This window comes from Nicotiana tomentosiformis, chromosome 10, assembly GCF_000390325.3.
Source record: "Nicotiana tomentosiformis chromosome 10, ASM39032v3, whole genome shotgun sequence".
NCBI classification, from domain to species: Eukaryota; Viridiplantae; Streptophyta; class Magnoliopsida; order Solanales; family Solanaceae; genus Nicotiana; species Nicotiana tomentosiformis.
In genome coordinates, this window is record NC_090821.1 from 77,413,581 (window position 1) to 77,426,741 (window position 13,161).

A 13,161-nucleotide genomic window follows, 5' to 3' on the forward strand; every position below is an offset into this window, starting at 1 on the left:
TTATATTCAAGGCTTGTATGTGCTAGCCTTTTTTCTAATTAATACAATTTATAACTTAATAAAGTCTCTTCATTTTCACAGCTTCCAAAAAGATTAATTATACATTCCAATAGATACAGAATGAAACATTTTGACCAAGAAGTACTACACCAGGAGTTGTGCTTCCTAGCTAGTTGTACTTGTACAGTTGTACTTATTTAATAAATGAGTTGAGATAATTTCAGATCCATTATTTTTGTAAGATGAATGTGAGAGTTGATGATGATATGTGTGATACGCTATAACATATAATTAAAATTAGAAGTAGTAGTTCAAAATTATTAATCAAAATTAGTTATCGTAATCGGTACTCTCTAGATGCTAATTAACAATCTACTTGTTATAATCTTAATTATCGGCAATAACGTACTGCACTTTGCACATGATTCAATTAATGAACTAACTTCTAGTTAGATTTGCATGTGATCACACGTAGTTTATGGAAGATGCATATGAGAATTGAAGCATTTGACGTGAAAATCGACGTATTTCCTTCTCATTTTGGAACGCATATATAGCACATTAATTATATTCATGTGAATACTTATTGTTCATTTTACAAGGTCTGATAATAAATTTACTAAGTTTGACTCGAAGAACATGTGATCACATGTAGTTTCTGAAAGATGTATATGAGAATGGAAATATTATTTGAGAATTGATGCCTCTTTCTTTTTAATGTATTACTAAGCAAGGTTAAAATATATTTTTGAATGCCATTTTAAATATACAACTGGAAAATGCATTGAATTATTGAAGTAATAATTCACTCCCATCAAATGAACGCGTTCCTGTTCTCGATCAATTTTAAGAACTTATGTTAGGCTACTAAGGCATTCTTTAAGTTCGCCAAACGAATCATATTATATTAAACAGCAATATTCCTCCTTTTTAAATTCATTTTTCTTCAGAAAGGTAGAAAAGGTATACGATTCGTGCAACACTCATAGGATTCAAGAATTCAACTGAAAACAAGTGTTCAAGTTTCTTTGATATACTTCGTCCATTCCAGTTCATGTGATATTATTTTTTTAATTTTATCGTCGTAAAAGAATAATATTTTCTATACTTGAAAATAATTTAGCTTTAAATTTTTTATTTTATCATTAATGAGATAGGCAGACAAATTTTATGGCATGTTTAAGACCACAAAAATCAAAAATCTTCATTTTACGTCTTAAACTCTGTACCGAGTCAAATAATACAACAAGAAAGTCAAGGAGCTAGGCTTAAATGAAATTCGGTCAAAATGAACTCTTCGTGTAGGTTGAATTTCGTAGAGTTTGATCATTGATGTTTACCTTAATATTATTAAAAGAAAAAGGTTTAATAAAGGATCTTTTCGCCCCTTTTACTAACTTCCTTTCTTTTTTCTCAACTATCATGCTAAAATTTTCTAAGGAAGGACGCTTCCCCTAGAGCATAGTGTAATGAAGAAAATAAGCAAAACACAAAAAAGAAAAAAAAGAATGATTCACATGTAAATCTTAGAATTGGATTACACGTGTTGGAAAATATTAGAGAACACACTTGTCCCTTATTGCCTGTGTAATTATTTCCAATTTATTTCTTTGTAAATTCCACCCATTACCTTAAAGTATTAGGTTGAATAATGTTTAAACCGAATCGATCAAATTAGAAACTAAATTCAGACTTTCCTATATTACAAAAGAATGAGTTTTTAACAAAACGTCCCCTTAGGTTTGTGCATCGTTCCAATTTTATCAGATGTCCCCGAAGGGACAGTTTTGAAAATACAAGAGGGGGTGAATTGTAGCCGATTTTAAAAACTTAGTTAACTAAGTGTGAATTTAATCGACTAGACTTTATACAGAGTTTGACTTCAGTATAGTTAAATGAAAAGAATATAAGGTAAAAGAGACACAACAGTTTTTATACTGGTTCAGTACCGGCGCGGTACCTACGTCCAGTTCTCTTGAGTCACAAGGGTTCTCTTAGAGATTGATAAATATTTACAGTAGTGATGATTTGTGAACGTTCACTACCAACGTTGTACAACAACTATAATTCTTTGTAGAGTTGACACAACTTTCTTTATGTGTTCTACCTCTTCCTATCTTTTGAGACACTTGTAGACTTAAGAATACAATGTTTGTACTAAAGATTAGAAAGGCTTAGAAACAGATATTGTAGTTGCGTGTTTAATCCTTGAATTTGCCAATCTTCTTATAGGAGGTTTTTAAGAGCTGTTATAGATTGATCTTTGATTCAGGCCCACAATATTCTAATGATATTTGACCCAAGAGGTGCCTCTGATTCCTTCATGAGAGATGAGTCGAATTCATTTAGGTGCTTGATTTCCATACCCGAAATCCAAGGAGTGATTTGTAGTTATTGCACTTGACTTGTTTCCCTTTCTTTTTTTGATTGCTTTAAGGAAAAAGGAAAGCACTCAAATTGTCTTCCATTATGTTTTGTTTCTCTTTCATTTTGAATCTCCTGATTTACTGCAATCATGTCTTCGATTATATTGTTTCATTTTATTTTTACTACAAAAAAAATGAAATTATATACGAACGTCGTCGCTAATCTGTCGCTAAAACGCTCGTAGCTAGCAGAATTTCATGATAATCAGTTACTAATACGTCGCTAAATGAGATTAGTAACGAATTTTTCTGTTTAGCTACAGAATTTTTCCATCGCTAAAACCTGAGTTTTTAGTAGTGATTTGGATCTCCTGAATTACTGCAATCAATAAGACAAAGTGGGTAAGTTATATTTGCCCTATTGTCATCATTGAAACTTAAGTGTGATAATATCTCCTTTTTGATGATGACAAAACAAAAACAAATTAAACAAAACAAAACAGAGTGTACTTCCCTTTCATAGCTTACTATACATGTTCCCCCTGAGTTGTTGCTCTGGTTGCTTTGTTTTACTTGCCTCCTCATGTTTTCTCCCCATTTGGCATCAATCAAAAATAAGAAGAAAAAAACAAGTGCATATAGAACAATCATAATAATATATGTCAAAAGCAAACTAGTTAGGATAGTAACGTTTATGCCTTCAGCAGAGGCATACTGTGATGGTTCTTATAGACCAGCGCAAAAAAATACCAAGTGCACAAACTAAAGACAAGCAGGGAACAAAAATTATTTTAAAACACACACACACACACATACACTGCCTTAGTTTCTCTCTGGGAAGTACTTCAGGGTATTGATCACTTTGGTGCAGAAAGAGTCATAAGAGGTATCAATTTCTTTGGTGATTTTGTTCATCTTTTTTGTCATGGAGTTGAAAGCCCTGATTCCTTGCCTCCTTGTGGATCCTATGTCAATCCTAAGCTTAGCCACATCTGTGCATGTTTCTTTGGTGACTTTCCTGATCTTGTCCACTTGTTCTTTCATTATGGTGAGCATGATTTTTACCTCGTCTAGACTTTGCTGAATTTGTTGTAGGTTATTGGTGGCAATCGACTGAGGCTCTGTTGGTTCAGTAGGTACTTCAACATGTACTGGAGCACTTTCAACCTTAGCACGTCTCACCCATCCGTTTTTACCTAAGATGTAACCCATCATAGTAAAGGTTGTCTTATCATAAGTGCTTGTAATGTGTTTAGGTAAAAAAGGTGCCAAATCAACCTTCATGACCTCAAGGATATGTGAGATGAGCAAGCCATAAGGTAAGCAAGCAGCAGGAGAGGATATATCCCTGCTACTTTCGAGCATATACTGACGAATCCACACAAACCAGTCAAGTCTTTTATTGTTCGAAAGATAGTAAAGAACGAAGATGTCTCTAGCAGTAAAATTGTTTAGAGACCCAATCCTAGGAAGCAGAGTAGTAGCTATCATATAGGCTAAAATATGATGTTCAAACTTGAGATTTTTAGGACCAATGTCAGGAGGGTTTTCAGACAGAAAGGCTTTTGCTTCTTCTAAAGAAACTTCAAAGTCTTTAGGCTAGAAATTTTGTACAAAGACATCATAACCATGAAACTTAGTAGAGAATATCTTTTCAAATTGATAGGGATCAAGAACAATCTGAGTGCCTAACACCATTGATTCTAAGTCATCTTTGTCATTAACAAATAAATTTGCATAAAACATCTTCGCATGCTCTTCGTATACAAAGGTTCCAATAGTATCAAACAGAGAGGAGAGACGTTAAAAATCAAAGATAGTTATTACACCACAGTGTAAACGTTTCATAAGAGGAAGACTTACAGAGCATTCATAGGCCATAGATTTAAACTTAGAAGACTCAAACCTTGATTTTTCACTTGGTCCATAGAAGATTAGTTCATCCGCTGGCCCAAAAATTGAGCTTTCCACTTTTACTTTCTTGCATGCAGGCCTTTTGGCGGTTTGCTTCATGGGTCTTTTTCCTGCCCTTTATTTACTAATAGGAAGTTCTTCTGATGATTCTCTACTTTCATTATCAGTTTTGAGAAAGTCTAAATCAAAAGATAATTCAAGGTCAACAGTTTCTTCAGGATTTTGGATTTTCTAAAATCGTCTGCTTCGTCTTGTGGTGGTGGATGATGAGAGATTTTATTTTGCCATGGTAGAGAAATTTTGTGAGAACTGATGGAAAATAAGATAAAAAGGGGGTGTTTATCTAATATTTTGAGAGTTTGAAGAGGTGCATCGGTTAGAGGAAAAGGTGAATTCAGATGTAAATGACCCTTTTGGGGAGTTTCTTCGGCGACACCAGTGTAATAATAACACTTACATAAAATTAATACATTCACCAAATAAACAGACCAAGAAAATATTTTATAAAGATATGAAGGATTTCTTCACAAAATAGATATAATACCAATTTTTTTACGGAGTAGACAAAAGTTTTCTTCTAAAAGAGATTTTGTAAAAATATCGGCAAGTTGTGATTCAGTACTAATGAATGCTAACAAGATATCACCTTTTGCAATATGATCACGAATAAAATGATGTTTAATTCCAATATGTTTTGACCTAGAATGATGCACAGAATTTTTTTACATACATATAGCACTTGTATTATCACAGAATATAGGAGTAGAAGTAAGAGATAAATCATCATCGAGAAATTGATGCATGATCAAAAGGACTTGTGTACAGCAACTCCCAATAGCTAAATATTCTGCTTCAGTAGTTGATAGAGTAATGCAATTTTATTTCTTGCTATGCCAGGAAATTAGAGCATTCCCAACAATTGGCATGTGCCACTAGTACTTTTCCTGTCAATTCTATCACCTGCAAAATTTGTATCTGAAAAACTTTTTAAAGCAAAATTGTTTCAATGATCATACCATAGTCCTAATTCAGTGGTCTCAATGAGATATCTAATAATACTTTCAACTACAGTAATATGAGATTCCTTTGGAGCCGACTGAAATCTTGCACATTTACATACACTGAACATTATGTCTGGTCGACTAGTAGTAAGTTATAATAGTGATCCAATTATTCCTCTATACATCGTTTCATCCACACTTTTTTCCATTTTTGTCTTCTTCAAGCAAAGTTATTGGGCTCATTGGAGTTCCAATAGACTTTACATTTTTCATGCCAAACGTTTTTATGAGTTCCTTGGTATACTTGGTTTGGCTAATAAAAATCCCTTTTGAAAACTGTTTGATTTGTAATCCAAGAAAGAATGTTAGTTCTCCCGTCATGCTCATTTCGAATTCTCCTTTCATAATATGAGCGAATTCTTCACATAATACAGGGTCAAGACTCCCGAATATGATATCGTCAACATAAATTTGAGTAATAAGATTACCTGAATTAGAGTATTTAATAAACAAGGTTGTATTGATAGTACCTCTTTTGAAGCCTTGATTTAGATGAAATGAGCTTAGTCTTTCATACTAGGCTCTAGGAGCTTGCTTGAGTCTATATAGAGCATTAGACAACTTGAATGCATGGTTTGGAAAGCTGGTACTTGCAAAACCAGGAGGTTGTTTTACATATACTTCTTCAGAGATATATCCATTTAAGAACGCGCTTTTTACATCCATTTGAAATAGCTTAAATCCTTTATGAGCAGCAAAAGCAAGTAGTATTCGAATGAATTCTAATCTTGCTACAGGTGAAAACATTTCATCGTAGTCGATTCCTTCTTGCTGAGAGTAACCTTGAGCAACTAGCCTTGCCTTGTTACGAACCATCTGACCAAACTCATTTAGTTTATTTCTGAAGACTGATTTAGGTCCTACAGTGGAAGCGTTTGATGGTTTTGGAACCAAATCCCACACTTTATTTCTTTCAAATTGATCGAGTTCATCCTTCATAGATTTGACCCAGTAGACGTCTTTAAGGTCTTTATCAACCTTCTTTATTCAAGTTGTGATAGTAAGGACATGTGAGAGTTGAGATTCTGAGATCTTCTGGTAGTGATACCTTCTTGTGGATTTCCAATGATGAACTCGTGAGGATATCCAGATTCACTTTTCCATTCATTTGGAATATTTGTGATTGACTGTTCAACAGAAAGATGGTTCTTGGATTTCAATGTGTTCTTCAGTTGACTGATTTTGCTGATCAGTCGACTGATATTGACTATCTTTTCCTGCAACAACAGACTTTGGAACAATAGAGATTTTCTCATCTTCAGGAAGTTTTACATTCCTTAAGTGAGTGTTAGTATATACAAAAACAACATGAATGGATTCCTCAATACATAAGGTTTTTTTATTAAAGAATCTATATATTCTACTTGAAGGAGAATAACCAAGAAAGATACCTTCGTCACTTTTTGGATCAAATTTACCCAAGTTATCTTTACCATTATTGTGAATAAAACGTTTGCATCCAAATGGGTGAAAGTAACTGATATTGGGTTTCGTACCATTCCACAATTCATATGGAGTCTTTTTGAGAAGGGGTCAAATTAGACATCTATTGATAATATGACATGCAGTACTTACAGCTTCTGCCTAGAAGTGGTGAGGTAGAGAGTTTTTCACAATCATGGTTTTTGCCATGTCCTGTAAATTTATGTTGTTACGTTCTACCACTCCATTCTGTTGAGATGATCTTGGCGAAGAGAAGTTATGAAATATTCCTTGATCATTACAAAAAATTTCAAAGGCTCTGCTTTCGAACTCTCCTCCATGGTCACTTCTGATAGTAGAAATGTAATATCCTTTTTCACGCTGTACCTTCTTACAAAACACTTCAAAATTATTTAGAGCTTCATCTTTATGATTCAGAAACATAACCCAACTGAAACAAGAGAAATCATCTACGATAACAAAGGCATAATTTCTACCACTAATATTAGTAGTTCTAGTTGGACCAAATAGATCCATATGCAAGAGTTGAAGAGGTTTAGTAGTAGATACAATATTTTTTATTTTAAAGGATGAACGAGTTTGTTTTCCTAATTGACATGCATCACAAATATGATCTTTTGAAAAATCTAGTTTTGGAAGACCAATGACAAGATCGAGGTTAGAGAGTTTTTGAATAATATGCATGCTAGCATGGCTAAGCTTTATGTGCCATACCCAAGGATCATCAATCATAGAAGCTAGACAAATTTGATTACCAAGGTTGTCTATATTGCTTATAGTATAAATATTTTTGTCTCTATTTTCAGAAAGAATAACTTTACCTGATTCGTCTTCAATAAGCCAACCAGATATTTTAAAACGAACCTCATAGTCATTATCGCATAGTTGACTGATACCGAGAAGGTTGTAACTAAGTTCATCAGCTAGGTATACTTCGTCTACATCACATACTGAGCTGAGAGGGACTCTGCTAACTCTAATTACATTCCCTTTTGATTTGTCTCCAAATGTGACAGTTCCTCAATCTAATTTGGTGACTGTTTTGAACAGTTGTTTGTGACCAGTCATATGTCTGGAACATGCGCTATCAAGATACCATTTTCCTTTTCTATCCCTCTTGCATTGTTCCTGCAATAAAAAATTATTTTTTTTAGGTACCCCAAGCTTGCTTGGGTCCTGAATGGTTAGTATTCTGATTGTTAGCTTGACTTGAGGCCTTGGGTCGCCAGACCCATTTCTTTATTCTTAAGCCTGCAATGGCTAGAGGAATGATCAAAGTTTCCATAGTAGAAGCATGAGGGGTTATTAGAATTTTCATACCCTTTATCTGCTTTGAGTCTGAACCTGGAATGATTAGTTTTGTGCCTACTTTTACCACAATGAATACATGAAGAAGGATTCTAGTTGAAAATTTATGAGGAATAGATTGATTTGATTTAACATAACTATGACTAGTGGATTTTCGTAATCCACTCAGTTGAAGTTGAAGTTCATTAACTTCCTCTTGAAGCATATCTCTCTCAATTTCACATACTTCTAATTTCAACGCCCAATGTTTCTTTTCTCTTTGGATTTTCAAAGTTCATTTAGAACTTTCTCAATATCTGCAAGAGCAATGTCAATAAATTCTTGAAGTTCATGATAATTTGGATATGTAGGAAGACGTAACTCACTTGTACCTTTGTCAGCCATGAGACCAAGTTCACAAGAGTCTTCATCGCTATTATCATTAATGGCCATGAAGCATATGTTGGCGACTTCTTCTTGATCAGATTCTTTTTCATCACTCAAAAATTGAAAAGATTTCTTCTTTTGAAAGTTCCTACTATGTTTCTTTTTCAGTTTATGACATTCTGCTTGGATCTCTCCATGTTTCCCACACTCATAGCATCTTCCATCATTTTTGTCATTATCATTGTTTATCTTATATTTTCTGAAGTTTGATTTGTCTCTTCTGCTATATCTATTCTTTTTCATCATGTTTGTTACCACTTTGGAAAGCGTAGCTATGTTCATATCTTGTTCTTCTCCTTCTTCTTCTTCTTCATTTTCTGATTCGGCCACAGTTGTTTTGAATATGACTGTCTTTTTTTTTTCTTGTTGAACTTTCCTATCTTAATGTATTTTTTCAAACGTAATTAGATCACCTCTAAGTTCATCATATGACATTTTGCCAAGATCCTGACATTCCAAGGCAATGACTTTGGGTTGCCAAATCGTGGAAAAACTTCTCAGAATTTTTCTGACATGTTCCCCGCTTTTGATTGGTCTACCAAATGATTTTAAGTCTCCGATGATTTTGCTAAACCTAAAAAATATTTCTTTTGCTGATTGTTCGTCCTTCATATGAAATAGTTCATAATCTTGAACTAGAAGATTGATTTTTGTTTCTTTCACTTTGTTGGTTCCTTCATATGTGACTTCTAATTTATCCCACATTTTCTTTGTAATTTCACAGCTTGATATCTTTTCATATTCTTCTCACTGATAGCATTATACAGAAGATTTTTTGCTTTGTCATTTACTATTATGACAACTGATTGTTCTTAGTGTAATAATCTAAATCAAGAGGATCAGATGATACTATTATTTGACCATTGTCATCTTTCTTTGGCGGAATTGAAAAATTTTTCTTTTTGATTACGCGCCAAACTTTAATATCATATGACATAGTGTAAGTCTCTATGCATACTTTCCAGTGAGAAAAGTGCTGACCATTGAAGTACGGGGGTCGTACTTGAGGGGTTCCTTTTTGGAATAGCGCTCCAACTACTGTGCTTGATCACATGATCTTTTCCTCACTTGTTGTTAAGCAAAGTTCATGAGTCAAGCTCCGAAACCAATTGAAAATATAAGAGGGGGTTGAATTGTAGCCGATTTTAAAAACTTAGTTGATTAAGTGTGAATTTAGTCGACTAGACTTTATATAGTGTTTGACTTCAGTAGAGTTAAATTAAAAGAACATAAGGTAAAAAAGACACAACAGTTTTATACTGGTTCAGTACCGGTGTGGTATCTACGTCCAGTTCCCTTGGGTCACAAGGGCTCTCTTAGTGCTTGATAAATGTTTACAATAATGATGATTTGTGAACGTTCACTACCAACGTTGTACAACAACTATAATTCTTTATAGAGTTGACACAACTTTCTTTATGTGTTCTACCTCTTCCTATTTTTTGAGACATTTGTAGACTCAAGAATACAGTGTTTGTACTAATGATTATAAAGGCTTAGAAACAGATGTTGTAGTTGCGTGTTTAATCCTTGAGTTTGTCAATCTTCTTATATGAGAGTTTTGAGAGTTGTTGTAAATTGATCTTTGATTGAGGCCCACAATATTCTAATGATATTTGACCCAAGAGGTGCCTCTGGTTCCTTCATGAGAGATGAGCTGGATTCATTTAAGTGCTTGTTTCCCCTACCCAAAATCCAGGGAGTGATTTGTGGTTATTGCACTTGATTTGTTTCCCTTTCTTTTTTTGATGGCTTTAAAGAAAAAGGACAACACTCAAATTGTCTTCCATTATGTTGTGTTTTCCTTCCATTTTGAATCTTCTGATTTACTGCAATCCTGTCTTCCAGTATATCGTTTCACTTTTTTTTGGATATCCTGAAGTACTGCAATTAATAAGACAAAGTGGGTAAGTTAGATTTGCCCTATTGTCATCGTTGAAACTTAAGTGTAACAAGTTTGGTATTACTCAATTGAATTTTTATTAAATTTAATTTGTTCCATCCCAACTGCAGTTAAACTGATATTTCTTTGAAATCAAACTGTTTTAGACCAAATGGTTCCTTAAGAGTGTGCATTATTCTCTATTTTGTCCCCTTATTTTCATGTCATCCCTGCAGCTTGAAGCATTATTTACAACATTTTGCTAGATGCTACTATTACTTTCTAAATTGTTGTCTGCAGTCAAAACTTTTTATATTTTTTTGAAATACACTAATAAAGAAATAGTGCAAAACAAATTGAAGCGAAGGGATTGATAAGATGAGTAATAGTAAACTCCAACTCTGATTGGAAATAGTATAAATTTTGAGAGGTAAAACTATACGAAATACAAGGAAATAAGATAGTACAAAGTAAATATTGAAATCACAAGGATTCAATTATGCATAATAGGGATTTATAACAAGGTTTTGCCACAGAACACAAAGAAACCCATCTTCATATTGTTCCAAGTACGCACGTATTTGAACTAATTGATTCACTCTGCAAATTACAATGACAGCAAACCCAACAATCACTGCAGTCACTATCGGAAGTACACCCTCTCCAACAAGTCGCAAGTTGTGGGAGTAATCTCCTCTCCAGTCCAGTGATATTATTGTAACGCCCCGGAAAAATTTTGAAGTATTTCAGTGTAAAGCCCCGTAAATTTCGCAAGTGAATTCAATGTTTTGTGGTGTCGGAGTAGGCTTACATGGTGAAGATGGTATAAAATCTTCGCGACTTTTTGGGTTGAACAATGCACCGGAAAGTAAAGAAAAAATTTTGGCGGAAAAGCGCGTTTATGCGGTCCATTATCCGACCGCATAATCACTCTATGAGCCGCATAATGGCCGCATAAGTGAGCAGGAGAAGGGCCAGTCTGGGGGCAATTATGTAGTCGGCTATGCAACCGCATAACTGTTATGCGGTACATTATGCGATTGCATAACAGTTATGCGGACCGCATAGTGACCGCATACACTGACAAATTTTTGATCGTTTTGGTCTGTAAGTATGCAACCGATATGTGATTCGCATATCCATTATGCTGTTACATATGCGACCGCAGAACCTGTTCCGGAGCTCCATTTTTGGATTTTTAAAACCCGACCCTACTTCGTTTAATACACGCTTAGGGTCATTTTTGAGCAAAAATCTGATGTTTTAGAGAGAAGAGAGAGTGTTTTAGAGAGAGAGAAAACCGTAGGCTAATTATTTATCAAGTCTTGCTCAAATCTTAGAAGATTAATAAGGAAAACCTACAAGTTTTTCATCTAAGAGGTAAGGTTCCATACCCTAGTTTTCAATTTCGAATTTGGGTAGAAGATGGTTGATTAAGAGTATGATTCATGGGTATGAGATTATTATTTATACATGCATGTACCAATAAGAATTGTGGGAAGATTGTTGAACTGAAATAAGTAAGGATTGGGTTGTGGAGTGAAGAAAATCTTGTAGAAGAACCTTGTGGTTAAAATTGCACACCTAGTGTCTGATAAAATGCTCAAATGAGCTGAGACCATGAATATCTTTTTAATTATGGTTCAATTTTGTTATGTCTCAAAATAGATCGGGATTGCTAAGAATTCCGGATCATACTAGAGTTAAGGAAGCTCGATTGAGGTATGTTGGCTAAACTTTCTCTCTTGGAATTGAATTCCATAATGTTTTCGTAAGTTTCAAAGTATGGGTTGCTTATTAAAAGGTTATGGCTTTGAGTCGTGTTTCAATGAAAGATAGTATGCCAAATTGTGTGAAAAAATTTCAATATTCTTAAGACTCTTAATTGTTCATATGTGTACCTAAAGTCTTGATTTGAAAATGTCTTATTATTGATAATCTATAAAGATGGTTGGAAGTGATATAAATTAATTGGGATACAGAGTGTGGCCAACGTGCCAAGAATTTAAGTTATGATTGTGTCTAGTAGTGCAAATGATTTGAGAAGATGCGATAAAGAATGTGGAATGAGCCTCGACTCAATTGTTTAAAAATGACTTCGAAGATAGAATTGTCTAAAAGTTTTTGTACTAAATTCATGCCCATTAGTGGCTGATCTAACTAATGCTTTGATTTATAAATATATCCAGTGTGATTCGAGTTCTATATACTCGTGTTGAAATTGTAGATTGTCATTTTTGGGGAAGAGTATTGCAAGAGTAAATGGTGTATTGACCATTTATGATTCTTCATGTGTGTTTCTATTGTTGGTTGGTATGCCTCATTCTTTGGGAAGAAACTATTTGTGTTTGAAGTTTCCATTTCAAATGGATTTGAAGTATATGATTTCTGAAATATCCTATATGTTGATACTTGATGGTGACCTTTGAAATTGAAAGAGGTGAAAGTGTGGAATATGAAATACGGCCATTATGCCAGGAATAAAGAATCTTATGAATGGCCTAATGAGCCAAGGAAATATTATCGTTGTGAATGACTGAAAATACTAATGAGAATTTATACAATGTGAAAGATGTTGAGGTGAGTACAATTGTATTTATGATATTTCTGTTTGTAAATCAAATCAAAAATATTTTTGGGAGCATCATTAGCAATACCGAGGAAGGGTGGGTCATAAGGCCTACACCCGAAACTACACGTGCCGGTGTAGGGGTGGATTGAGATTATTCCCCTTATTTGGGATAAAATTAGAACCTTTGGA

General features: G+C 34.1%; 1 protein-coding gene across 1 annotated transcript; it reads right to left on the reverse strand.

Moving 5' to 3' along the window:
* Positions 1 to 8,359: 8,359 nt before the first annotated feature.
* On the reverse strand, positions 8,360 to 9,223 carry LOC138900431 (uncharacterized). The gene is made up of 2 exons (XM_070187176.1): positions 8,932 to 9,223; positions 8,360 to 8,835 (listed from the first exon to the last, which is right to left on the reverse strand). Exons 1-2 carry the CDS (start codon positions 9,221 to 9,223, stop codon positions 8,360 to 8,362), a joined length of 768 nt encoding a protein of 255 aa, XP_070043277.1.
* Positions 9,224 to 13,161: the final 3,938 nt, after the last annotated feature.

Coding starts and splice junctions, on each gene's coding strand:
- LOC138900431 (XM_070187176.1), bottom strand. CDS start 9,223: ATGTGGGATAAATTAGAAGTCACATATGAAGGAACCAACAAAGTGAAA. Junction 8,836..8,931: donor GTCATATGATGAACTTAGAG/GTGATCTAATTA, acceptor TGGCCGAATCAG/AAAATGAAGAAGAAGAAGAA.